Source organism: Scyliorhinus canicula, chromosome 2 (assembly GCF_902713615.1).
Source record: "Scyliorhinus canicula chromosome 2, sScyCan1.1, whole genome shotgun sequence".
NCBI classification, from domain to species: domain Eukaryota; kingdom Metazoa; phylum Chordata; class Chondrichthyes; order Carcharhiniformes; family Scyliorhinidae; genus Scyliorhinus; species Scyliorhinus canicula.
The window spans coordinates 92,471,826-92,497,992 of record NC_052147.1 but is presented as its reverse complement, the minus strand read 5'-3'; the positions used below and the strand labels follow the sequence as shown (position 1 = coordinate 92,497,992).

The window sequence follows — 26,167 nt, the reverse complement described above, 5'->3', positions numbered from 1 at the left end:
CCAATTAAGAGGCAATTTAGTGTGGCCAAACCACGCTAAATATGCGCATTGAAGATCTTTCTGGTAAGTATCACTTTCAGTGGTCCTGATGACCATATAGTTAACTAATTTTTAAAAAAAAAATTTAGAGTACCCAATTATTTATTTCCAATGAAGGGGCAATTTAACGAGGTCAATTCACCTACCCTGCACATCTTTGGGTTGTGTGGGTAAGACCCATGCAGACACGGACAGTGACCCAAGTCTGGCATTGAACCCGGGTCCTTGGCACCGTGAGGCAGCAGTGCTAACCACTGTGCTACCGTGCTGCCCTCATAGTTGACTATTACACACTGGGAAAATTTTTACACTATTGTGAAGTATTGTTAGGTTATATTTGGGGAGCTGTATTTCACTGTTTATTTGGAGGGTGTTTTTCCTCTTTCTGTAATTTAAAAAAAAAAAAAAATGTTTTTGCAGACTTTGAATCTCCTTCCTGCCAACACGCAAATCCGGGAGATCCAAGTATTTCTGGAGAATGTTCTTGAAGGAAATGCACAGAGACGCCGTTGCAATCAAGTTATGAAAAGTCTCCTTCATGCAGAGTTCCTTCGTGTAAGTACTAAGTCCTAAGGCTTTAATGTATTGAATTTAATAAACATTCCTAAACCAAGCATAGCATCCCAACAAACAGAAGTACTTCCCATTCCCTCTCCAGTGACAAGAAAATTAGTTCCATTACTGTTGTTGTTTGTATTTCCATTGGTTAAACTATGGTCGCGATTCTCTGGCCTCGATGCGCACTCGCTCTCACGAAACGAGGCCGGTGAATAACAGGAGAGACTGAATATGAGAACCGCGCAGGCGTCAAACCATTGCGATGCAACCACCCCGCTCCTGTAGGCGAAATCGGGATCCACCGTAAAATGCAGAGAAACCAATTATCACCACTTAAGCCATATTTCCATATAATTAACGGGAGCCACCCCACATCCAACGGCCTCTTGTGATTCAGCGGCCTCCCCAGCAAGTAGTCAAGCAGGTGCTGGTTAGTACGCCTGTTGAAAAAAGTGAACCTGACGAATGGGGTGCTCCGGGGATACGAGGAGGTGAGCAGCAATCTCCACTCACGGGCAATGAGCCCGAGGCTTGCTGCCCCCGTGTTAGTGGGAGGGGCCCGGCATTCGGGGGGTGCAGCCCCGGTTGTGGTTGGACCGCCCTGGGGGACTGGGTGTTTCGGGGCAGGGGGTTGATCACCAAGGGATGGGCCCCAGCCACGGGCAATGTCCGGGCCGGATGTACATGGGCAGGGCGTGTCAAGTGGTGGGGGGGGTCATGGGATTGGTGGTTAGTTCACATTGTGGAACCAAGAGCCGGAGGCATCATACTAGTTGTGGTGAGTGTATTTTAATGTTCCCCATACAAGTGTACACCACTGCCCCACTATCTCTACCCCCCCCCCTCAGCACATTCCACTCCTTACCCCCTCACCTACCCTTGCGCAACACACACCCCTCGCCCCCCCTACCTCAGTAAACCTCTGTGTTTGGGCTTCTTTGCTGTACCGCTAAGTCTAGGTGTAACCCCAGGATGAACACTGTAGAGGTGGAGGCAGCCTGCCCCTTGCCACATCCCGTGACCTTCGATGCCCCTGGGGGCGGGTGGGCATCGAAGGTCACGGGATGTGACCTTCAGTAAGTATGCACAGTCCTACCGCCCTGTTCCAGGTGCTGGCTTCCAGGCGTGGTTTCACTAGAGGGGTGGAAATCGGGGGTGCTGATGGCCGTCGCCATACAAGGATGGGTCCGGGTCGCCACCGAATCCCCTCCGGATGGGTCCGGGTTGTCACCTAGCCCCCCCTCCTCCCTTTCGGTGCCCACTGGGCCCTGCGGTTCGCCTCTGGTTGGAGGGGCAGCTGGATTGAGCCCTGGCTGCCCCTGTGTTACCTGGATCTGGCAGCTTCCCAATATCTGCGCCATGATAATTGGGCCATGCTTTGCAGTGACTCGGCAATGCCCACCTGCTACTGGGACAAGCTCTTCAGCGCCTCGATCATTCCGAACTGAGAGCCGAACATGTCCTGCAGCACCTCATCAAGATCAACCTGGTACTGGGTCATGTACACCATTGAGTCGTACAGTTGACAACACCCTTGGCCATCACCGACTGCGCAATGCCTTGGACACCTTCACTCATGCGGCTGACATCGTGCACCAGGCTCTCCACTATGTTCGCCACCCTAGCAGTGTTGGCCTCGGTGGCACGCATTACCGACGATATCTCCTGCGCCCGTAGCCTCTTGGACTCCTCCAATCGGCTATGGACCTGTTGGGAGTGTCGCTGACAGGGGGCTGGTTTAGCACACTGGGCTACATCGCTGGCTTTTAAACCAGACCAAGGCAGGCCAGCAGCACGGTTCAATTCCCGTACCAGCCTCCCCGAACAGGTGCCGGAATGTGGCGACTAGGGGCTTTTCACAGTAACTTCATTGAAGCCTACTTGTGACAATAAGCTATTTTCATTTCATTTTCATCTCCTAACATCTCCATCAGCTCCCGGTAAAGTTCAGGAGGCTCAGCATCTGGCTGCAACCCAGCTGGGTCCTGGGATCCAACAGCCCTCCGACTGCTGTCTCACCTGGGTGTTACTACCTCTACCTGATGTGCATCAGCGACTGTATGATGCTCACCAGATTGTGCCTCAGAAGCTTGTCCACTAACATTGCCCACCGAGGTGCATGTCTGCGCTGCTGGAGGGTGGGGATGACAGCTGTGACGCATTGTCTGTGGCATCCTATGAGCTCCCTTTAGAGGTGGTCTCTTGGAAGGCGGGGGATGGGGCCACCTGGATGGGTTGGTGCCATCGGCTGGAGGACCTGTGGGGGAATGAACGTGTGGTAGGTGGGAGAGATGGGTCAGTCTGTGTGGCATTAAGAACTCACATGTGACGGTCCACCCGGTTGGGGCTTGGTGGATCCTCACCTCTGCGGCATTCGCAGACCACTGTCCTTTGCCATCCCCGTAACCTCTAGGGCCCATTGCTTGAAGGTAGTGAGGATTCTAATGTCCAGCACTCCTCTGATGGTCTGGGCCCTCTCGCATACGATTGCGGTCTCGGCAAATTGGCTGGCGAGCCTTCATTTGCGACGTGAAGCCCATGTGGATTCATTAAGTGGACCAATAAACGTTGAATAGCGTTGCTGGACCGAGCGCCAAGAAGCTTGCGGCAGCTCCCGCTCGCTACCACACTTCAAAATCTTTCTGGAGAATCACGCCTTACATCTTGAACTTGTGCATTTAAAAGATCCTTATTCAGAAGGCACAGGAGAAGGCGATTAAAGAGGTGGAGAGGAAGGTATCCGAGAATGAAGATGAGATCCTGGGTCTGGCGGTCAGGGTGGAGGCGCACGAGGCCCTACACAAGAGATGGCAGGAGAGACTGGATGACCTCGAATATAGGTCTCAGAGTCACAACCTGCAGATCCTGGGCCTTCCTGAAGGTGTGGAGGGGGCGGACGTGAGCACGCATGTGACTACAATGCTGGGGACGCTGATGGGCCTGGGGGCCTTCCCGCGGCCCCTGGAACTGGACCCTGGAACATAGAGTCCTTGCGAGGAAACAGAGGGCGAATGAAGGGGCAGCACGGTGGCATTGTGGATAGCACAAATGCTTCACAGCTCCAGGGTCTCAGGTTCGAATCATGGCTTGGGTCACTGTCTGTTTGGATTCTGCACATCCTCCCCATGTGTGCGTGGGTTTCCTCTGGGTGCTCCGGTTTCCTCCCACAGTCCAAAGTTGTGCATGTTAGGTGGATTGGCTGTGATAAATTGCCCTTAGGGTCCAAATTGCCCTTAGTGTTCGGTGGGGTTACTGGGTTAAGGGGTTATGGGGATAGGGTGGAGGTATGGGCTTGGGTAGGGTGCTCTTTCCAAGAGCCGGCGCAGACTCGATGGGCCGAATGGCCTCCTTCTGCACTGTAAATTCTATGAACCACCGAGGGCGATGGTGATAAGGTTCCACCGCTTTACAGACAGGGAGCGTGTCCTGCAAAGAAGGAGCGGAGCAGTAAGTGGGAGAACGGCAAGATTCGCATATACCAGGACTTGGGAGCTGAACTGGCGAGGAGGCATGCGGGTTTCAACCGGGCTAAGGTGGTCCTCCACAGCATCCGGCGAGACTTTGGGTAACGTACAAGGGCAGGCATCACTATTTTGATACGCCGGACGAGGCGTGGACATTCATTAAGCACGAAAAGTTGCACTTGAACTAAGGGGAAGCTGCACGTGGGTGAAACGCGCTGGCGGAGATGTGTAACCGGGTGTTGGCCTGGTGTAAGTTTGTTAGTAGAATTTAAGTTTGTTTGCTTTTCTTTTCCTGTTTTTTTTTCTTGTTTCGGGGGGCGGGGTATTGCCTGGGTTGTTTTGTCCGGTGCACGGAAAGGATCCGGATGGCACTTGCCCTCTTTCCCTGCGGGGGAGGGTGGGGGGTTGGGGGCCCGAAGGAGGAGACAATAGTAAGGTTGGAGATAGAGACGGAATGGGTCAGCTGACTTATGGAAGCACAATGGGGGGGAAAATCAGTGCTAAGCGGGTGCTTGACAAGGCGGGTTGGGATTGGGGGGGAAGGGGTGCTGCTTTGCTGACTGAAGGGGAGCCAACTGTTGGGGATAGATGGAGAGTCGGGTTGAGGGGCCTCCGGCTGGAGCGAGCTGGGAGCGCGGGCACGTGGCTGGCCGAAAAAGGGAGATGGCTAGTCGGTAGGGAAGGGGGGGTCAACCCCCCCCCCCCTGTCCAGGCTGATTAAGTGGAATGTGGGGGGCCTGAATGAGCCGGTCAAGAGGTCCCGCGTGTTCTCTCACTTAAAGGGATTAAATGCGGATATGGCCATGCTACAGGAGACGCACTTAAAACCTGCTGACCAAATGAGGTTAAGGAGGGGATGGGTGGGCCAGGTGTTCCACTCGGGCTGGACTCAAAAGACCAGAGGGGTGGCAGTTCTGGTTGGTGAACGGGTGGCGTTTGAGGCAGGGAGCATCGTGATGGACAAGGGGGGCAGGTACATAATGGTGAGTGGCCAGCTACAGGGGGCCCGGGTGTGTTGGTGAGCGTGTATGCCCCGAACTGGGATGATGCGGAATTTATGAGGCGCATGTTGGGAAAATTCCTTGACTTGGAGTCAAGTAACTTGATCATGGGGGGGACTTTAATACGGTCTTGGATCCGGCGCTGGACCGGTCTAAGTCTCGGTCGGGAAAGAGACCGGCGGCGGCCAGGGCCCTGTGGGAGTTCATGGATCAGATGAGGGCGTGGACCCGTGGAGATTCGCGTGGCCATGGGCAAATGAGTTCTCCTTTTTCTCTCATGTCCACAAAGTCTACCCGCGGATTTAATTTTTGTGTTGAGCAGGGCGTTAATCCCGAGGGTGGAGGGGGTTGAGTATTCGGCCATCGCGGTCTCGGACCATGCCCCCCACCATTGGGTGGACCTGCGACTGGGGGCAGACCCCTCTCTGGAAACTGGATTTGGGGCTGCTGGCGGATGAAGAGGTGTGTGGACGGATAAGGAGGAGCATTCAGAACTATGTGATAATGAATGACACAGGAGAGGTAACAGCAGCAGCGGTTTGGGAGGCTATGAAGACGGTCATCAGAGGGGAGTTAATTTCTATTAGGTCCCACAGGGAGAAGGAGAGGGTGGAGAGGGAGAGGCTGGTGGGAGAGATACTTAGGGTGGACAGGAAGTACACTGAGGCCCCGGAGGGGGAACTGCTAAATGAGCGCCGAAAACTGCAGGCGGAGTTCAACTTGCTGGCCACAGGGAAGACGGAGGCACAGTTGAGGAAAGTGAGAAGGGCAGTCTACGAGTATGGCGAGAAGGCGAGTAGGATGCTGGCGCACCAATTGTGCAGGAGGAAGGCGGCTAGGGAGGTTGGGGCAATGTAGGATAAGGAAGGCAACACGGTGTTGAGCCAAGAGAGGGTCAACAAAGTCTTCAGGGAGTTCTACGGGAAGCTGTACGAGTCGGAACCCCCGAGGGGAGGGGAATGGATGAAGCAATTTATGGACCAATTGAGGTTCCCGAGGGTGGAAGCAGAGCGGGTGGAGGGGTTGGGGGCCCCGATTGAGTTGGAGGAGGTAGTTAAGGGGCTGGCAAGCATGCAGTCGGGCAAGGCCCCAGGGCCGGATGGCTTCCCTGAGCCCACTCCTGCTAAGAACCTTTAATGAGGCAAAGGAGGGATCCCCCCCCCCCCTCGAAGATGTCGCAGGCATTGATTTAGCTTATTTTGAAGAAGGAGACGGATCCACTCCAATGTGGGTCCTACAGGCCGATATCGCTCCTGAATGTAGACGCTAAATTGTTGGCAAAAATTCTTACCACCAGAATAGAGCACTGCGTCCCAGGAGTGATCGACGAGGACCAGGCGGGTTTCGTTAAGGGCAGGCAGCTGAACACGAATGTGCAGAGGCTCCTGAACATTATCATGATGCCCTCGGAAGGGGGGAATACGGATGTAGTGGCTGCAATGGATGCGGAGAAGGCCTTTGACAGGGTGGAGTGGGAGTACCTGTGGGAAGCGCTAAGCAGCTTTGGATTTGGTGAGGGATTCATAGGGTGGGTCAAGCTGCTGTATCAGGCCACTGTAGCGAGTGTGTCCGCGAACCGGCTAAGGTCGGATTATTTCAGGCTGCATCGGGGGACAAGGCGGGGATGCCCCCTGTCCCCGTTGCTGTTTGCCGTGGCAATTGAGCCGTTGGCCATAGCGCTCAGGACTTCAAGGGACTGGAGGGGGCTGGTGTGCGGGGGGAGGAGCACTGGGTCTCCCTTTACGCAGATGACCTATTGTTGTACATTTCGGACTCGCTAGAGGGGATGGGGAAGGTCATGCGGATCCTAAAGGACTTTGGGAGCTTTTCGGGGTACAAGTTGAAGGTGGGAAAGAGTGGGCTGTTCGTGGTCCACGCTAGGGACCAGGAGGAGAGACTGGGGGAGCTCCCACTCAAGGTAGTGGAGAGGAGTTTTCGGTACTTGGGGATACAAGTGGCTAGGAACTGGGATGCCCTGCACAGGCTCAATTTGACCCGTCTGGTGGAGCAGATGGAGGGAGATTTTAAAAGGTGGGACATGCTCCCGCTTTCCCTGGTGGGACAGGTGCAGACTATGAAGATGACGGTTCTCCACAGGGTCCTCTTCGTTTTTCAGTGCCTCCCCATTTTCATTCCCAAGTCCTTTTTTAAGCAGGTGAATAGAATTGTTACGGGATTTGTGTGTGCAAATAAAACCCCGCGAGTTAAAAGGGCATTCTTGGAGCGTAGTCGGGGAGGGGGAGGACTGGCTCTGCCGAACTTATTGGGCGGCTAATGTGGCCATATTAGGAAGTGGATGATGGGGGAGGGGGCGGCATGGGGCCGACTGGAGGCGATGTCATGCAGAGGCACCAGCCTTGGGGCACTAGTCACGGCGCCGCTCCAGTTCTCGCCGGCGCGATACACCACATGTCCGGTGGTGACGGCGGCACTGAGAATTTAGGGGCAGTGGAGAAGGCATAGGCAGGAGGTGGGGGCCTCAGTGTGGACCCCGATACGGAATAACCACAGATTTGCTCCGGGTAGGATAGATGGGGGGTTCCAAGGCTGGTATAGGGCAGCCATTAGGAGAATGGAGGACCTCTTTATAGATGGGACTTTCCCCAGCGTGCAGGCGCTGGAGGAGAAGTTCGGCCTATCCCCGGGGAATGCGTTCAGGTACCTCCAGGTTCAGGACTTTCTTAAAAAGCTGGTGGGGACAATTCCGCTGCTGCCTCCGTGTAGGATACAGGACAGGGTTGTGTCTGGCATCTGGGTAAGAAAGGGGAAGGTGTTGGACATATATCAGGAGCTGCAGGAGGGGGAGGAAGCCTCAGTGGAGGAGTTGAAGGGCAAGTGTGAGGAGGAGCTGGATGTGGGCTGATACCCTGGGCAGGGTAAATTCCTCCTCATCATGTGCCAGGCTCAGCTTAATTCAGTTTAAGGTGGTGCACCGGGTTCACATGATGATGGTAAGAATGAGTAAGTTCTTTGGAGTGGAGGGCAGGTGCGTGAAGTGTGCAGGGAGTCTGGCGAACCATGGCCATATGTTTTGGGCTTGCCCGGCGTTTAAAGAATTCTGGCAGGGCTTTCCGAGGGCGAAGTCTAGGATTTTGGACACTCTGGTGCAGGTGAGTCCAACAATAGCGATATTTGGGGTGTCAGAGGATCCGGGAGTGCAGGAAGTGAAAGAGGCCAAGGTATTGGCTTTTGCCTCCCTGGTTGCCCGGAGACGGATCTTGTTATGTGGAGGGATTCGAAACCCCCAAGTTTGGAGACCTGAGTTAGCGATATGGCGGGGTTCCTCAGCCTGGAGCGAATAAAGTTTGCCTTGAGAGGGTCCTTGATGGGGTTCTCCCAGCGGTGGCAACCTTTCCTTGACTTTCTAGGGGAGGCGTAAGTGTCAGCAGCAGCAGCATCCCGGGGGGGGGGGGCTTGGGTGGGGGCGGTGGTGGGGGGGGGGGGGGATTGTTCATATAATGTGATCTTTGTTTTGTATAAAGATAACACCACCTTGTTTTGTTTAATAATTCTCATTTATTTTTGTTATGTAAAAACGTTGGTTGGAAAAAGCTTTAATTAAAACATTTATTTTTTAAAAACGAGGCAAAGGAGAGAGGAACCCTCCCCCTGACTATGTCGCAGGCATTAATCTCGCTCGTTTTGAAGAGGGAGAAGGATCCGCTTCATTGTGGGTCTTACAGGCCGATATCACTCCTGAATGTAGATGCCAAATTGTTGGCAAAAAATTCTGGCCACCAGAATAGAGGACTGCGTCCCAGGTGTGATCGAGGAGGACCAGGCGGGTTTCGTTAAGGGCAGGCAGCTGAACACTAATGTGAGGAGGCTCCTGAATATTATTATGATGCCCTCGGAGGGAGGGGATGCAGAAGTAGTGGATGCAATGGATGCAGAGAAGGCCTTTGACAGGGTGGAGTGGGAGTACCTGTGGGAAGTGTTAGGTAGGTTTGGATTCGGGGAGCACCGGTTTTCCCTCTACGCAGATGACCTGCTATTGTATATTTCGGACCTGCTAGAGGGGATGGGGGAGATCATGTGGATCCTGGGGGACTTTGGGAGCTTCTCGGGGTACAAGTTGAACATGGGAAAAAGTGAGCTGTTTGTAATCCACGCTAGGGGTCAGGATGAGAGACTGGGGGAGCTCCCGCTCAAGATGGTGGAGAGGTGCTTTTGTTATTTACGTATACAGGTGGCTAGGAACTGGGATGCCCTACACAGGCTCAACTTATCTCGGCTTGTAGAGCAGATGGAAGGCGACTTTAAAAGGTGGGACATGCTCCCGCTTTCACTGGCGGGAAGAGTGCAGACTGTGAAGATGATGGTTCTTCCCAGATTCCTGTTCGTCTGTCAGTGCCTCCCCATTTTCATCCCCAAATCCTTCTTCGAGCGGGTGAACAGGATTATCACGGGATTTGTGTGGGCAAACAAGACCCAGCTAGTCAAAAGACTTCTGCAGCTACTATTGGGCGGCTAATGTGGCCATGATTAGGAAATGGGTAATGGAGGAGGGGTCGGTGTGGGGACAACGAGAGGCGGCGACATGCAAAGGCAGCAGCCTAGGGGCACTAGTAATGGCACCACTGCCATTCTCGCCGTCACGATACACTACAAGCCCGGTGATGACGGCGGCACTGAGGGTCTGGGGTCAGTGGAGGAGGCACAGGAAGGAGGAGGGGGCTTCAGTTTGGACCCCAATACAGAACAACCAGCGATTTGCTCCGGGAAAGATATACGGGGGCTTCCAAGGCTGGGATAGGGCAGGCATTAGAAGGATGGGAGACCTGTTTATGGATGGGACTTTCCCTAGCTTGAAGGAGAAGTTTGGCCTGCCCCTGGGAAATGCTTTCAGATACCTCCAGGTCCGGGACTTTCTCAAAAAACAGGTGGAGACATTTCCGCGGCTACCCCCTCGAAGGATACAGGACAGGGTAGAGTCTGGCATCTGGGTAGGAGAGGGAAAGGTGTCGGACATATACCAGGGGCTGCAGGAGGCGGAGGAAGCCTCAGTGGAGGAGCTGAAGGGCAAGTGGGAAGGGGGAGCTAGGCAAGGTGCTAGATGAGGGCCTGTGGGCTTATGCCCTGGGAAGGGTGAATTCATCCGCATCATGTGCCAGGCTCAGTTTGATTCAGCTTAAGGTGGTGCACTGGGCTCACATGACGATGGCGAGAATGAGCAAGTTCTTTGGGGTGGAGGACAGGTGTGAGAGATGCGCAGGGAGTCTGACGGACCATGTCCATATGTTTTGGGCATGCCCGGTGCTTAAAGAATTCTGACAGGGCTTTGCGAGGGCTATGTCTAGGATTTTGGACACGTGGGTGAGGTCGAGTTCAACAATAGCGATCTTTGGGGTGTTGGAGGATCCAGGAGTGGAGGAAGCGAAAGAGGCCAAAGTGTTGGCCTTTGCCTCCCTGGTGGCCCGGAGACGGATCTTGTTAATGTGGAGGGACTCGAAACCCCCGAGCGTGGAGACCTGGGTTAGTGATATGGCTGGGTTCCTCAGCCTGGAGCGAATAAAGTTCGCCTTGAGGGACATTGTTGGGGTTCTCCAGGCGGTGGCAACCTTTCCTTGACTTTCTAGGGGAGCAGTAAAATGTCAGCAGCAGCAGCAACTGGGTGGCGGTGTGTGTGATGGGTGGGGGTTCAGGTGGGGGGAATTGTCTATTTAATGTATATTTGAGTTTTGTATAATGATAACAGCCACCTAGTTTTGTTAAATATTTTTCGTTTATTTTTCTGTTATGTAAAAATTCTGGTTGAAAAAAGCTTTAATAAAAACAATTTTTAAAAAAAATAAAAGATCCTTAGTGGGTAAAATCACTTCCCATTCAGTCTTACTGTTGTGAATTGTTGCACTCTTGTCCCATTATAAAATCGCTTGTGGGAACTGATTGGTATGACTAATCACTGGCCGTTCACCTCTGAGACTCTAAGTTAAAATCATAACAGGCTGATTGAGAACAGTCTCCTCTAGCTGCAAGAATTTTAAGAGAAATGCTTTGGGCATGGGTCCATATTGCTCAAATGCCCTGATTTGGCAATCTGATCAGACAAGCTAAAGAAGGTTTGTGTGGGGAAAATGGGGAAAATCTTTTATCTTGAAACCATGGGGTCAAGTAGGGAAACTACTCTACATTCATCCGTCCTATTCCTGACTTTGCATTGCTTAGTACTGATCTGGTTGACCAAACTTAAATTATTCTCAGGTTCACATTGATGAGTGAAAACTTTCAACAGAAATAATTAAACGGGATTAGGCGGTTCTTGGTCCTGGTAAGGTGAAAGGCGAAAAACTAAAATTCTATTATGAAAAATTTTAAAAGGCTGTGTTGTCTTATAACCATTTTTTGTAAGACTTGGCTCAGTGCTAGCAATCTCAGCTGCAGTTAAGAAGCTCATAGACAGGGCAGCACGGTGGCCTAGTGGTTAGCACAGCTGCCTCACGGCGCTGAGGTCCCAGGTTCGATCCCGGCTCTGGGTCACTGTCCGTGTGGAGTTTGCACATTCTCCCCGTGTCTGCGTGGGCACTGACCAGTATAACAACCCAAAAAACGTGCAGAGTAGGTGGATTGGCCACGCTAAATTGCCCCTTAATTGTAAAAATAATTGGGTACTGTAAATTCTTTTTTAAAAGAAGCTCATAGACAAAGAGGGCATAATCAGATACTTCAGTGCAATGCGAGAACATCAACCTCGTGCAGAGCAAAAAAGGTGACAAGTGTGAGAAGAGAAGTGGTCAATGCAGGACTGGGGGTGTTGTACATTAATGCGCGCAGTATATGGAACAAGGTAAATGAGCTTGTTGAGCACATTGAAATTGGCCGGTACGATGTTGTCGGCATCAGAGATGTGGCTGCAAGGGGATCAGGGCTGGGATCTAAATATACAAGGATGAGGGAGAGATTGGTGGAAGAAACGGGTGGATAGGAGGTACGCGGAGGTCCCGGAAGAGGGGCTTTTGAAGAAGCATCGTAGTCTCCAAGCAGAGTTTGATATATTGACCACCAGGAAAGCGGAGGCACAGTGGAGGAGGGCGCAAGGGGCGGTATATGAGTACGGGGAGAAGGCGAGTCGGATGCTGGCCCACCAGCTCCGGAAGCGGGAGGTGGCGAGGGAGATGGGGGGAGTTAGGAACGGAGGAGGGAATCTGGTGCGGAGTGCAAGGGGCATTAACGGAGTGTTCAGGATCTTTTATGAGGAGTTGTACCGGTCAGTGCCCCCTGGGGAGGAAGGTGGGATGGACCACTTTTTGGACAAGCTGGAGTTACCGAGAGTAGGGGTGGAGCAGGCGGAGGGTCTGGGGGCGCCAGTCCAGCTGGAGGAGCTGGCCAATGCGATGGGGAGTATGCAGTCAGGGAAGGCACCGGGGCCCGATGGGTTCCCGGTGGAATTTTATAAGAAGTTTTCTAACCTGTTCGGCCCGCTGTTAGTGAGGACCTTGAATGAGGCAAGGGAGGGAGGGGGGGGGGGGGGGGGGGGGGGGGCCTTGCCCCCGACGATGTCCAGGGCATTAATTTCATTGATTTTGAAGCAAGATAAGGACCCCCTCCAGTGTGGGTCTTACAGGCCGATCTCGTTCCTCAATGTGGACGCAAAACTGCTGGCCAAGATACTGGCCAGGAGGGTGGAGGAGGTGGTCCCGCAGGTCATTCACGAGGACCAAACGGGTTTTGTGAAGGGGAGGCAGCTGAACGTCAATGTGCGACGGCTTCTTAAAGTCATAATGATGCCGGCGGTGGATGGAGAGGCGGAAATAGTGGCATCGATGGATGCGGAGAAAGCCTTTGACAGGGTAGAGTGGACTTACCTGTGGGAGGTATTGAGGAGGTTTGGGTTTGGTGATGGATTTATTAGGTGGGTGAGGCTGTTGTATAATGCTCCGGTGGCGAGCGTGGTGACGAATGGGAGGAGGTCGGAGGACGTTTTTCGGTTGTACCGGGGGACAAGGCAGGGCCCTTGTCTCCCCTGCTGTTCGTGTTGGTGATTGAACCCCTGGCCATGGCGCTGAGGGAATCGAGGAACTGGAGGGGGATTGTGTGTGTGTGTGTGTGTGTGTGTGTGGGTGTGGGGGGGGGGGGGAGAGCATCGGTTGTCGGTGTACGCATACGGTTTATTGCTGTATATTGCAGATCCGGAGGGGGGATGCCGGAGGTGATGAGGATTCTTGGGGAGTTTGGGGACTTTTCTGGCTTTAAGCTCAACGTGGGGAAGAGTGAGCTGTCCGTGGTGCATATGGGGGACCAGGAGAAAGAGATAGGGGGCTCCCACTGAAAAGGGCAGAGAGGAGCTTCAGATACCTGGGGGTCCAGATAGCCAGGAGCTGGGGGGCCCTGCATAGGTTACGAGGCTGGTGGAGCAGATGGAGGAGGAGTTCAGGAGGTGGGATGTGTTGCCACTCTCCCTAGCGGGCAGGGTCCAGTCGGCTAAGATGATGGTGCTCCCGAAGTTTCTGTTCCTCTTCCAGTGTTTACCCATCATGATCCCGAAGGCTTTCTTTAGGAGGGTCAGCAGGAGTATTACGGGGTTTGTGTGGGCGCAGAAGACCCTGAGGGTGAGGAGGGTATTTTTGGAGCGAGGTAGGGAAGTGGGTGGATTGGCACTGCCCAACCTGTGGGTATTACTGGGCTGCGTACGTGGCAATGATTCGTAGGTGGGTGATGAAGGGGGAGGGAGCCGCATGGAAGAGGATGGAGGCGGCGTCCTGTGTGGGCATGAGCTTAGAGGCGCTGGTGACGGCGCCGTTGCCGCTCCCCCCGACAAGGTACTCTACGAGTCCGGTAGTGGTGGCTACCCTCAAAATCTGGGGGCAGTAGAGGCGGCATAGGGGGGAAGTGAAGGCCTCAGTTTGGTCCCCGATACGGGGGAACCACTGGTTTGTACCAGGGAGGATAGATGGAGGGTTTTTGAGCTGGCACAGGGCAGGTATCTGGCGGATGGGGGATCTCTTCCTTGACAGGAAGTTTGCGACCTTAGAGGAGTTGGAGGGGAAGTGGTCCCCCAGGGAATACCTTCAGGTAAATGCAGATTAGGGCGTTTGTTAGGCGGCAGGTGGCAGAGTTTCCGCTATTGCCGCCAAGGGGGGTTCAAGATAGGGTGCTCTCGGGGACGTGGGTCGATGGGGGCAGGATCTCGGCAATTTATCAGGTGATGCAGGAGGGGGAGGAGGCCTCGGTGGAAGAGCTGAAGGCGAAGTGGGAGGAGGAGCTGGGAGATGAGATGAATGAGGGGATGTGGGCACGTGGGCGGACGCCCTGGGGAGGGTGAATTCCTCCTCCTCTTGCGCACGGCTTGGTCTAATCCAACTAAAGGTGCTGCATAGGGCGCATATGACTGGGACCAGGCTGAGCCGGTTCTTTGGGGGAAGAGGACAGTTGTGGCAGGTGTTCGGGGAGCCCAGCGAATCACACCCACATGTTTTGGGCGTGTCCAGCGTTGGAGGGCTTTTGGAAGGGGGTGGCGGGGACCTCGTCAAAGGTGGTTGGAACCTGGCTGGGGGCTCGCAATTTTTGGGGTAGCATCGGAGCCGGGAGTGCAGGAGGCGAAAGAGGCCGGCATTCTGGCCTTTGCGTTCCTGGTAGCCCGGCGCAGGATTCTTTTACAGTGGAGGGACGCGAAGCCCCCGAGCCCGGAATCCTGGATCAGCGACTTGGCTGGGCTCATTAAACTAGAGAGGGTCGTTTGCCCTGAGGGGATCAGTGCAGAGGTTCTTCAGGCGGTGGCTGCCTTTTCTGGATTTCCTGGCGGAGCATTAGTGGGTGGTTAACTTCAGCAGCTACCTGGGGGGGGGGGGGGGTTACGGGTCTGTTATTGGGGTTCGTTTTCATGGTTCTATGCCTATTTCTTTTTCTTGTTAATTTATTGTTTTTGTATTTGAGGGGCGGTTACTGTTTTTCTTTGTTGTGATAAAATTTGTTGTTGAAAATTTGAATAAAAATTATTTAAAAAATTTAAAAAATACAAGGATATGTGTCCTATCGAAAGGACAGGCAGATGGGCAAAGGGTTGCATTTTTAATAAGGAATGATAATAAATCACTAGCAAAGAGCGATATAGGATCAGAAGGCATAGAATCTCTGTGGGTAGAGTTGAGAAATCGCAAAGGTAAAAAGAACCTGATGGGAGTTATGTACAGGCCCCCTAGCAGTAGTCAGGATGTGGGGCAGAAAATAAATCGGGCGAAAGAGAAAGCATGTAAAAAAGGCAATATCACATGAATCATGGTGGGCTTCAATATGCAGGTGGACTGGGAAAATCAGGTTGGTAATGGATCCCAAGAAAAGGAATTTGTGGAATGTCTAAGAGATGTTTTTTTGGAGCAGCTTGTGGTAGAGCCCACTGGGGAACAGGCAATTCTGGATTTGGACTGGAAAGTGGTTAATCTAACACCGCTGTTTAAGAAGGGAGGGAGGCAGAAGACGGGAAATTATAGGCTGGTTAGCCTGACTTAGGTCATTGGTAAGATTTTGGAGTCCATTATTAAAGATGACATCGCAGAGTACTTGGAAGTGCATGATAAAATAGGACTGAGTCAGCACGGCTTTGTCAAAGGGAGGTTATGTCTGACAAATCTATTAGAGTTCTTTGAGGAGGTAACAAGGAAGTTAGACAAAGGAGAATCAGTGGACATGATTTATTTAGATTTCCAGAAGGCCTTTGACAAGATGTCGCGTTGGAGACTGTTAAATAAGTTAAGAGACCATTGTGTTAAGGGTAAGATCTTGGCATGTATAGAGGATTGACTGACTGGCAGAAGGCAGAGAGTGGGGTAAAGGGATCTTTTTCAGGTTGGCAGCTGGTGAGAAGTGGTGTGCCTCAGTGGTCTGTGCTTTTCACAACTTTTCACAATATACAATGATCTGGAAGAAGGAACTGAAGGCACTATTGCTAAGTTTGCAGATGATACAAAGTTCTGTAGAGGGACAGGCAGTATTGAGGAAGTGGGGAGGGGGGGCTGCAGAACGGTTTGGCCAGGCTAGGAGAGTGGGCAATGAAGTGGTAGGTGAAATACAATGTGGAAAAGTGAGGTTGTGAACTTTGGAAGAAGGAATGGAGGCATAGACTATTTTCTAGTGGGGAACTACTTAGGAAATCTGAAGCACAAATGGACTTGGGAGTCCTTGTTCATGATTCTCTTAAGGTTAACGTGCAGGTTCAGTCAGCAGTTAGGAAGGCAAATGCAATGTTAGCTTTCATGTTGAGATGGCGAGAATACAAGACCAGGGATGTACTTCTGAGGCTGTATAAGGCTCTGGTCAGACACCATTTGGAGTATTGTGTGCTGTTTTGGGCCCCATATCTAAGGAAGGATGTGCTGGCCTTGGAAAGGGTCCAGAGGAGGTTCTCCAGAATTACCCCTGGAATGAAGAGCTGGTCGTATGAGGAACGGTTGAGGACTCTGGATCTGTACTCATTGGACCTTGTTGAAGGATGAGGGCGCATCTTAATGAAACTTACAGGATACTGCGAGGTCTGGATAGAGTGGATGTGGCGAGGATGTTTCCACTCGTAGGATAAACTAGAACAGAGGACACAATCTCAGACTAAAGGGACGATCCTTTATATCAGAGATGAGGAATTTCATCAGCCAGAGGGTGGTGAATCTGTGGAGCTCTTTGCCGCAGAAGCCCGTGGAGGCTAAATCACTGAGTGCCTTTAATACAGAGATAGATAGGTTCTTGATTAATAAGGGAGAGAAGGCAGGAGAATGGGGATGAGAAAAATATCAGCTATGATTTAATAGCGGAGCAGATTAGATGGGCTGAGTAGCCTAATTCTGCTCCTATGTCAAAGAACAAAGAAAAGTACAGCACAGGAACAGGCCCTTCGCGCTCCAAGCCTGCGCTGACCATGCTGCCCGTCTAAAATAAAATCTTCTACATTTCCAGGGTCCATATCCCGCTATTCCCATCCTATTCGTGTATTTGTCAAGATGCCCCTGAAACGTCACTATCGTCCCTGCTTCCACCACCTCCTCCGGCAGCGAGTTCCAGGCACCCACTACCCTCTGTGTAAAAAAAAACTTACCTCGTACATCTCCTCTAAACCTTGCCCCTCGCACCTTAAACCTATATCCCCTAGTAATTGACCCCTCTACCCTGGGAAAAAGTCTCTGACTATCCACTCTGTCTATGCCCCTCATAATTTTGTAGACCTCTATCAGGTCGCCCCTCAAACTCCTTCGTTCCAGTGAGAACAACCTCTCCTCATAGCTAATGCTCTCCATACCAGGCAACATCCTGGTAAATCTCTTCTGCACCCTCTCAAAAGCCTCCACATCCTTCTGGTAGTGTGGCGACCAGAATTGAACACTATATATTCCCAAGTGTGGCCTAACTAAGTATACATTTTTATACTCGATGCCCTGGCCAATGAAAGCAAGCATGCCGTATGCCTTCTTGACTACCTTCTCAACCTGTGTTGCCCCTTTCAGTGACCTGTAGACCTGCACACCAAGATCTCTCTGACTGTCAATACTCTTGAGGGTTCTACCATTCACTGTATATTCCCTACCTGCATTAGACCTTCCAAAATGCATCACCTCACATTTGTCCGGATTAATCTCCATCTGCCATCTCGCTGCTTAAGTCTCCAAACGATCTAAATCCTGCTGTATCCTCGGACAGCCCTCATCGCAATCTGCAATTCCACCAACCTTTGTGACGTCCGCAAACTTACTCATCAGACCAGTTACATTTTCCTCCAAATCATTTATATATACGACGAACAGCAAAGGTCCCAGCAGTGATCCCTGCGGAACACCACTAGTCTCAGCCCTCCAATCAGAAAAGCACCCTTCCATTGCTACTCTCTGCCTTCTATGACCTAGCCAGTTCTGTAGCCATCTTGCCAACTCACCTCTGATCCTGTGTGACTTCACCTTTTGTACCAGTCTGCCATGAGGGACCTTGTCAAAGGCCTTACTGAAATCCATATAGACAACATCCACTGCCCTACCTGCATCAATCATCTTTGTGACCTCGAAAAACTCTATCAAGTTAGTGAGGCACGACCTCCCCTTCACAAAATCATGCTGCCCCTCGCTAATATGACCACTAACTTCCAAATGGGAGTAGATCCTGTCTCGAAGAATTCTCTCCCGTAATTTCCCCGTAATGTCCCTACCAATAACGTAAGGCTCACTGGCCTGTAGTTCCCTGGATTATCCTTGCTAAACTTCTTAAACAAAGAAACAACATTGGCTATTCTCCAGTCCTCCGGGACATCACCTGAAAACAGTGAGGATCCAAAGATTTCTGTCAAGGCCTCAGCAATGTCCTCTCTTGCCTCCTTCAGTATTCGCGGGTAGATCCCATTAGACCCTGGGGACTTCTCCACCTTAATATTTTTCAAGACGCCCAACACCTCGTCTTTTTGGATCTCAACGTGACCCAGGCTATCTCACACCCTTCTCCAGACTCAACATCCACCAATTCCTTCTCTTTGGTGAATACTGATGCAAAGTATTCATTTAGCACATTTCCTCTGGCTCCACACATAGATTTCATCCCCTTTCCTTCAGTGGGCCAACCTTTTCCCTGGCTACCCTCTTGCTTTTTATGTACATGTAAAACTCGTTGGGATTTTCCTTAACCCTATTTGCCAATGACTTTTTGTGACCCCTTTTAGCCCTTGCTTAAGTTCCTTCCTACTTTCCTTATATTCCACATGTCTTATAGTCTAATACAGAATGAGTGCTGCACTGATGTATATGCCATCTTTTTTGATGAGACGTTAAACCAAATAGTTCCCTCCGGTGTATATAGAAGATCCCATGACACAGCAGGGGGGTTTCTTAATGTCTTGTCCAATTCTGTGCACATAACAGCAGTTGCATTTGGCTGCATTGCACCAGTGACTACACTTCAAAGTGTATTGACTGTAAATCACTTTGAAACATCCTGAAGTTCTGATTGATGAAAATGCAAGTTCTGTTCTTTCTTATCTGATAGATTCAGGAGCAGAGAATTTATCATCAGGAGGTGAAATGCATCATAACAGAGGAGAAAATCTGCCGAGTCTGCAAGAAGAAAATTGGAAACAGGTTCGGTCTCCATTTTTCTCCCAGTTGCAAATAGTTACCTATTGAAATGTAACCTTATTTAACTCCTAGACAATGATTGGTGTTTGGAGTCACCATGTCTTCACCAGAAATAATACATTTTGTATGGTATCCATTTGTCCTGCGAATACACCTTGCATTAGTAGTATAGGTTTACACTTTCCAAATGTAACTTGTGCCCGTGGAGGGCATCATTGGGATAAATAATCAGGAACGATGATTTAGGAGCGATACACAATTTATTCAAAAGGATTTCAAGCTCCACATGCACTGCTTCACATGCTCCTTTTGATGTTCACACTTTGTTTGAAATCTAGATGCATTATTAAGTCACCTGATCTTATTCTTTTAAGGACCTACACACTGTGGGGGAACTTTCCACTCTCATATAGTCATCAGGTTTTTTAAATACATGTATTGGCATGAAATCTTTAAATTTCCTGATAACCTTTCCACTTTCCACCATCCTCGGATGCTGCCCTGCACTATAGATCTTGGTTCTTCACTTTGAGTTTATTAATATATAAATAGCATGCTGCTTTAGATACGTGTTCTGCTACAGCGCATTGGTCTCAATGGTGATAATACTGCAGGTTAGATTGCATCCCACAGTTACGTCCAAGCAACGTAGGCCAAGCTCTCGGGGCATTGTTGCATGACACCCCATTAATTTTAAGATATGTGTTGTGGTGGGAGTTTTGTTTTTCATTGATAAAGGTAACAATTTAGGATTTAATTTCAAAATGTAGGTCTGTTGCACATGAGATATGTTGAAAATAGCTGAGCCTTTAGCTGACTGTAACCTTGTTTTTTATTATTGCTGTGAGATTTCAAACAAAACTGAACCAATATGGTGTGTAGTGAGTATTTTTATAGAGAGCTTTAAAGAATGAAAAGTAGTCGCAGAGTTAACAAACTGATTTATTAACAAAGCCCTGTGCTCAAAAATATCTAGTTCAAGCTGGAGATTGATACAACAGACACATCAGGCAGAATCTTGTGCCCCCCCCCCCCCCCCCCCCCCCCCAACAAGCACCTTGAAACGTCCATGGCAGGAAGACCAATTGCCAGCTTTCCTGCCACTGTTAATTGAGGGCCCTAAGGGCAACTAATGCTCAACCTCATCCCATCATTGCAATATTAACACAGGGCAGGCAGGGAGCTGCCCCCCCACTCTGGCCCCCCAACTGCCATTCAATAGACCCCCACAGTAGCACTGCCATTCAATAGAGCTTCTGGTGTCTTGAGTGAGCTGCATTCTCAACATTATTGTCCTGCAAATTAATGTTAGATTTATCGTCACATGTACCGAGGTACAATGAAAAGTATTGTTGCGTGTACAGTCCAGGCACATTGCTCCATACATGAAAACCTGCCAACATACAAAAAATACACGATGTACACTATTTAATACATGAATACAGACAGTGGGTGCAGCATATCACGTATAGTGCTACAACTGTAGAGAAGATGCATAGAAAGATCAGTTCCGTCCATAAGAGGGCCATTCACAGGCCTGGTAACTGGGGCTGAAGCCGTTTTTGAATCTATTAGTGCATGTTCTCAAACTTTTGTATCTTCTGCCCAATAGAAAAGGTTGGATGAGAGAAAAACATGGGTGGGAGGGGCCTTTTATTATGCTGCTGCTTTCCCAAGGCAGCAGGAGGTGTAGACAGAGTCAATGGATGGGAGGTGGGCTCCGAACTCTCCGTATTTTCTTATGGTCTCAGGCCGAGCAGTTGTCATACCAAACTGCGATGGAGCCATGTAGGATGGTTTCTATGGTACATCTATAAAAATTTAGTGCACTTCCTGAGGTTGATGACCAACTCCTTAGATTTGCTGACATTGAGGGAGAGATTGTTGTCGTTGCACCATGCAGCTAAGTTCTCTATCTCCATCCTGTACGTGTACGGTGACTGGTCGCTGTTTGAGATCCTACACACTACGGTTGTGTGATCAGAAAACTTGGAGTTGGAGCCTAGGTTTGCCACACAGTTGTGTGTGTGTATAAGGAGTATAGTAGGGGGCTAAGTACGCAGCCTTGCAGGGCCCGGACTATTATGGGGGAGGTGCCGTTGTTTATCCTTAATGTACCATAGATTCCACAGAAACGTTGCTCTTTTACCTACTTGTGATATTTAAAAACTGTTTATTCACATGGTTATTTATGTTGTTTCTTCTCCTGCAGTGCTTTTGCGCGTTACCCCAATGGAGTTGTGGTCCATTATTTCTGCTGCAAAGACCGCAGTGTTTGTCCCACAGAGACGTGAATGTGTCAGTTCAATCAGGTTGCAAGATCTTTTTCTTCTCAAGATGAACAGTTGAACAAGATGGAATTTCAGATCATGGCCTGATTCGCTGTTGGAGGATGAGTGGCCATATGATATGCACTGCGCGATATATTATTAACTTCATTAATAATTGTGTACAGATACTCTTACTGGCATGTCCGCTTTCTGCTTTCATTGGGGAGTTGCTGAAAAACTGGAAGCTATTTCTTGTGAATAATTGTATATTTGAACTTTTGTCATTTCATGAAAGAGAGTAGCACTACATAAGAGCACATCCCCAGAGTCTGAAAGCACACTTGTTGATTTTTAGACTTCACCAGAAATTAAATTCCTTATGAAGAGGGGTGACATTTTGAGGTTTTTTAAAATCTAAGTCCTCTGTTCATAACATTCTTTTTCATTTGTACCTCTTGATTTTTGCATCCACATCTCGTTTGCTTGTGTGCCTTGTTCTAACATACAAAAAAACTGTAACATATTATATAGAAGTGGCATGTTTACTTACTGGTATGGAACACCTTTACCACTACACCCTCTGGCTTATGACTGGATGACAATTATGAAGCTTATTTGATCTACTTCGGATCATGAATCCATAAATGTTAACAATGTTGGGTGTCACCTTTTGCCTATGAATTTGCTTAGAAGCCCAGTTTAAATTGAAAAAAATATTTTATTGTATGTCATGCTATTTTATATTTCTTTCAATCCCCACAAAGCAATGCAACTTTTAATACAAGTACAGAACCATTCCCCATCTGTTCTTGGGCTAGGCAACAAGTGTGTGGCTGCAGTTTTAAGAAGATAACAATTAGCCACAATTTTTGCTTCTGATTGCTATCCAGTATCTGGTGTGGAAGTTGCACTGTGCAAAAGCTGGATAAGCATTGGACCAAGCTGAGCTGTGTTGCTTCTGCCCATGCAACTGTTGGGTAAAATTCTCTGTCTTGGCCATGTGAGTAAGATACTGGAGGGATAGGGTACCAATGGAGTCTTATCCCAGTCACTTTTTCAGGAGCGAAGAGAGAAAAAAAAACAATGGTACAGAAATGTTCTTAGGCTACAGAGATAACCAAAAAGGTTAACTTTATATATTAATGAATGGGGATGTATTTTGTATATGTCACCGAATGCAATGGAAAAGGTCTAGTTATAGGATTGAATTTGTTCCAATGTAATTTTTGATAGGTATCTAGATTTTGGCAATGGGTTCATATTTTTTTTGCTAAATGTTTCTTTTTCTGGAGTGGGAGGATTTAGAATAGCCGTTCTGTGCCCTCTCACCTGGATCCTCTACAGGATATATATTCCAATGAAAGGAATGCAATAACATGAAGTGTGAAGGGTTGATTCGCAGGTGTGCATGCAACGAGCTGGGAAACTGAAGCTTGCATGCATATGATTGATTATTTGCTTTTCAACAGCAATTCAAAGAGCACAACGGGAAAACAGTTGGAGACCAAAAAATGGAGGTTGAGAAACTTTCACAATTTGCTATTGACTTTTGTAAGGATCAGCAGAACTTAAGAGGGTACAGAACATCCCCAGGACTTTGCATGTCAATCTCTCTCGATGCTCAGCTATGCATTGTTATATTGCTGCTAAGCTTAGAATTTAGACCTGATGTCCTTAAGACCCAAGCTTCCCTGCAGATTGTCAGCTGGAGAAAGGGAAAACAAGCAGGTTTTGAAGGGAGGTAAATATATAATTCTGACTTTTGTTGAGTCAACCAGACGCCAAGACTGTCCATAAATCTGAGTTTGTAAACCATAAATCATTCTCTACTTGAAATGGGATAACTGGAAAGAATGGGATAATAAATGGAAAGTAAGGAACACTTTGGAGGACGCAAGTTAAAGAAGCAATCATGAATATATTCTTTTTCAAAAACAGCTTGAATGAATGGTACAACAGATGACAATACCACACTAACAATATTATATTAAGTACCAAGCAAAGAAGAAGGTTGATTCAACTATGACAATTTGGCACCAAGCAACTTTAAAATTTACAGAGACGTGGAGAATGTGACAGCTCAGTGATGCTTTCTGTGTGGATTTAATTTCAATCTCCCAGTGATCATGTTTAAATGTGATGTGTTTCCTTACTGCACATTTTGTACTTCAGACTGTCCCAAGGAAGCTTATAAATGAAAGTTTTTATTAACTATCTAGAAGAAAGAGTCAATGGCCCTGTGAATTTCAATACTGACTGATTGGATATAAACTTTCATTTCCTGCTGTCTAGGATGTTAAATTGAGTTTGAGATAATTACAATTTGTTCTATACATCTGCAGATCTGCAATAGAAAACTGTCCATAATTTAGTGCATTGTTTATTTGAAGACGTCCAACAGAATATTTATGCCAAATAAAGTGGGGTTTGTGTATAGCGGGAGTGCATTTGTTTTCCCAGGAGTGTTTGTAAGTTACTGTGACTTAGAATTCCTAAATCTGGTACGTGTGTTTTTTTACAGCGTTAGTTGAAATTGGTTGGCATGAATGCCTGATCTGATAATTCTGTCTTTCTAAAATTTGATTCTCCTTCTTATCCCAAATCTGTCTGAACACTGAGATAAAGTTGGAAAAACTTTCATCTTCCTGAGGAATTTTATGAAATCAAAAGTTGGTCACTGAACTCCACAGATTTCTTTAGGTTCAAGTCAGGAGCTTGTCATCTTTCTTTTGCCACCCCTCTCCAATAAAAACGAGAACATTAAATTCCCAGGAACCCTACTGGTAGAAATTGCTTAATGTACTCCAACAACAAAGTATTTTATTCTTGTACTTAACAAACTGAGATTCCACAATGTATTAGTGGGTAAATGTGCCACTTGACAAATGAGGAAAGCCTGTGCTCGGTGAACTTATTGCAGCCAAAGCAACTTTGGAACAGGGTAAAATTAGACCATAGCCTAGGTACAGGAAAATTGGTTATTCCTTGACAAATAATCATTAATCGTAGTTTACGTTCACAAATTAATACTGCCTCCATTGTTTAAGTACTGCAGAACAGCTAGCACCTGTGCAACTGTACTCCTGCATTAGTCTCTTCAAGAGAAGATGACAGAAAACTAGAAGGTGATGAAGTACTTGCAAGTTACAATTTATTCTTCGTCTGGCGACAGTCGCAAACATTGCCAGAATTGGGCTTCTCTCACAGTTCCTCAACTGAGCAGCTGTTGTTGCATAATCAAGTTTTTCAAATAGCAACTGAATGAATGTAGCATTGAAGCTGAAGTGCAAAGTGTGAGAGTCGTAGATCACTGCTTTGTGGTAGTTTACTTTGCTTCCCAACTTCCAAATACATCAATGCAGCTGTGCCTGTCAACTTGCACAAGTTGAGCAACTTGAACCTGGAATCTTCTCATTTAAATGGGAGCTCACAATATTTACTGATTACAATGTACCAGTAACATAATTCACACAGCTAAGTGGATTGAAGTGCCTAAATCGGACGAGAGAAAATCGGCACCGACTGTCATCATGTTTCTAGTTAGTCCCATCTACTACATGTCCTTCTGATCCTCTATCTTATTGCAGGGGATTGGTATGGAGACAGTGATCAGGACAGGAAGGGAAAATACTGTGAATACTAACAGCAAATGGAATTTTTTTTTGAAAAATAGACACCACTGCCATAATACCTTTATCACTTCTCTCCTCACACATGAAATTTAAGTTCTACGTTTTGATAGTACTGTGCCACACCGAACTCCTGTAGATTGAAATAATTGTGCACTTTCTACTCCTTTTAGAAATTAAACTTAAGAAAATGTGCTTAATGAGGATTCTGATGACTGCTATATTGAATGCTTCTGTAAAATTTAAGCTATATTTGTATGTTTGTATAAATGTAAATAATTTTTTCTGTTCTACTTTCCTTGACTCATGCTGCTTTATTGAAAATTAACTGGTGAAGAATGCGTATGACTGTGCAATTTGGTTTAATTATAAGTGTTTTTTGGAGCATTGTGAAGTGTGCACTTTAGGGAATTTGGAGATTAAAATATTTGGGCTCCTGTTGTAGGCTATGTCCTTTCATTCAAAGCAGGAATTAGGATACAATGTCCCTGGCTTTGGAGCGGACATTCAGCCTGATCACTGCTAGTTGAAGACTGACTGAAAGTGGTGATATGTATAGATGTCAGCTGGAAGCTCCGCTGCAAAACCGTCTGACGTCAAATAGCTTGTAAATATGAGGAGAGCAGTTCTTGTGGAACCGTTTGTCCAGAGAGTCTACACCAGAAGAGGAGGCCCAAAAGAAATTGGGCATCAGGAATTCATACAATGTGTGGTGAAAGTCATTGTTTCCATTCTTTATATTCTGTTTATTGAGAGAAGTATTTATGTGGAACATTCTCAGCTTTGTAAGAAATGGACCTGGATTAACTTCTATAATAATTTCAACTGCTATTAATAGGATTCATTTTTGATGCATTACACAGCTTTGTATTGCATAATTCCCATATTTTCAACGAGCTTACCTGTTGAGAGGTTGCTTGCCAGCCATGTTACTGTTCTTTAATAAAGGTAAAATGGTTGTTTTACAGCATGTTGCAGTGGTGCAAAGCACATTTTTCGATTTGCAACATGGTTTTGAAGCGGGTGGCAGCATTGTGACAGCATTTGCCTAATACAGTGGCAGGGATGTGGACTCTTAGATTTTCCAGATAGTGTGCTTCTGATAGGAGGACAAAGCTAAAGATCTCCAATCCTTTTCTCCTTACTTGCACTCTCTCATGGTCACTCAGC

At 48.3% G+C, this 26,167-nt stretch overlaps 1 protein-coding gene across 1 annotated transcript in view; it reads left to right on the top strand.

Annotated features, from left to right (window-relative positions):
- vps39 (VPS39 subunit of HOPS complex) overlaps positions 1-25,967 on the top strand; it is a 174,437-nt gene extending 148,470 nt beyond the window's left edge. Inside the window, exons 23-25 of the mRNA XM_038783024.1 lie at positions 460-594; positions 19,010-19,101; positions 21,311-25,967. Coding sequence (XP_038638952.1) covers positions 460-594; positions 19,010-19,101; positions 21,311-21,392 — 309 coding nt within the window. The 3' untranslated portion in view covers positions 21,393-25,967. The remainder of the gene's footprint in view (positions 1-459; positions 595-19,009; positions 19,102-21,310) is intronic.
- Positions 25,968-26,167: the final 200 nt, after the last annotated feature.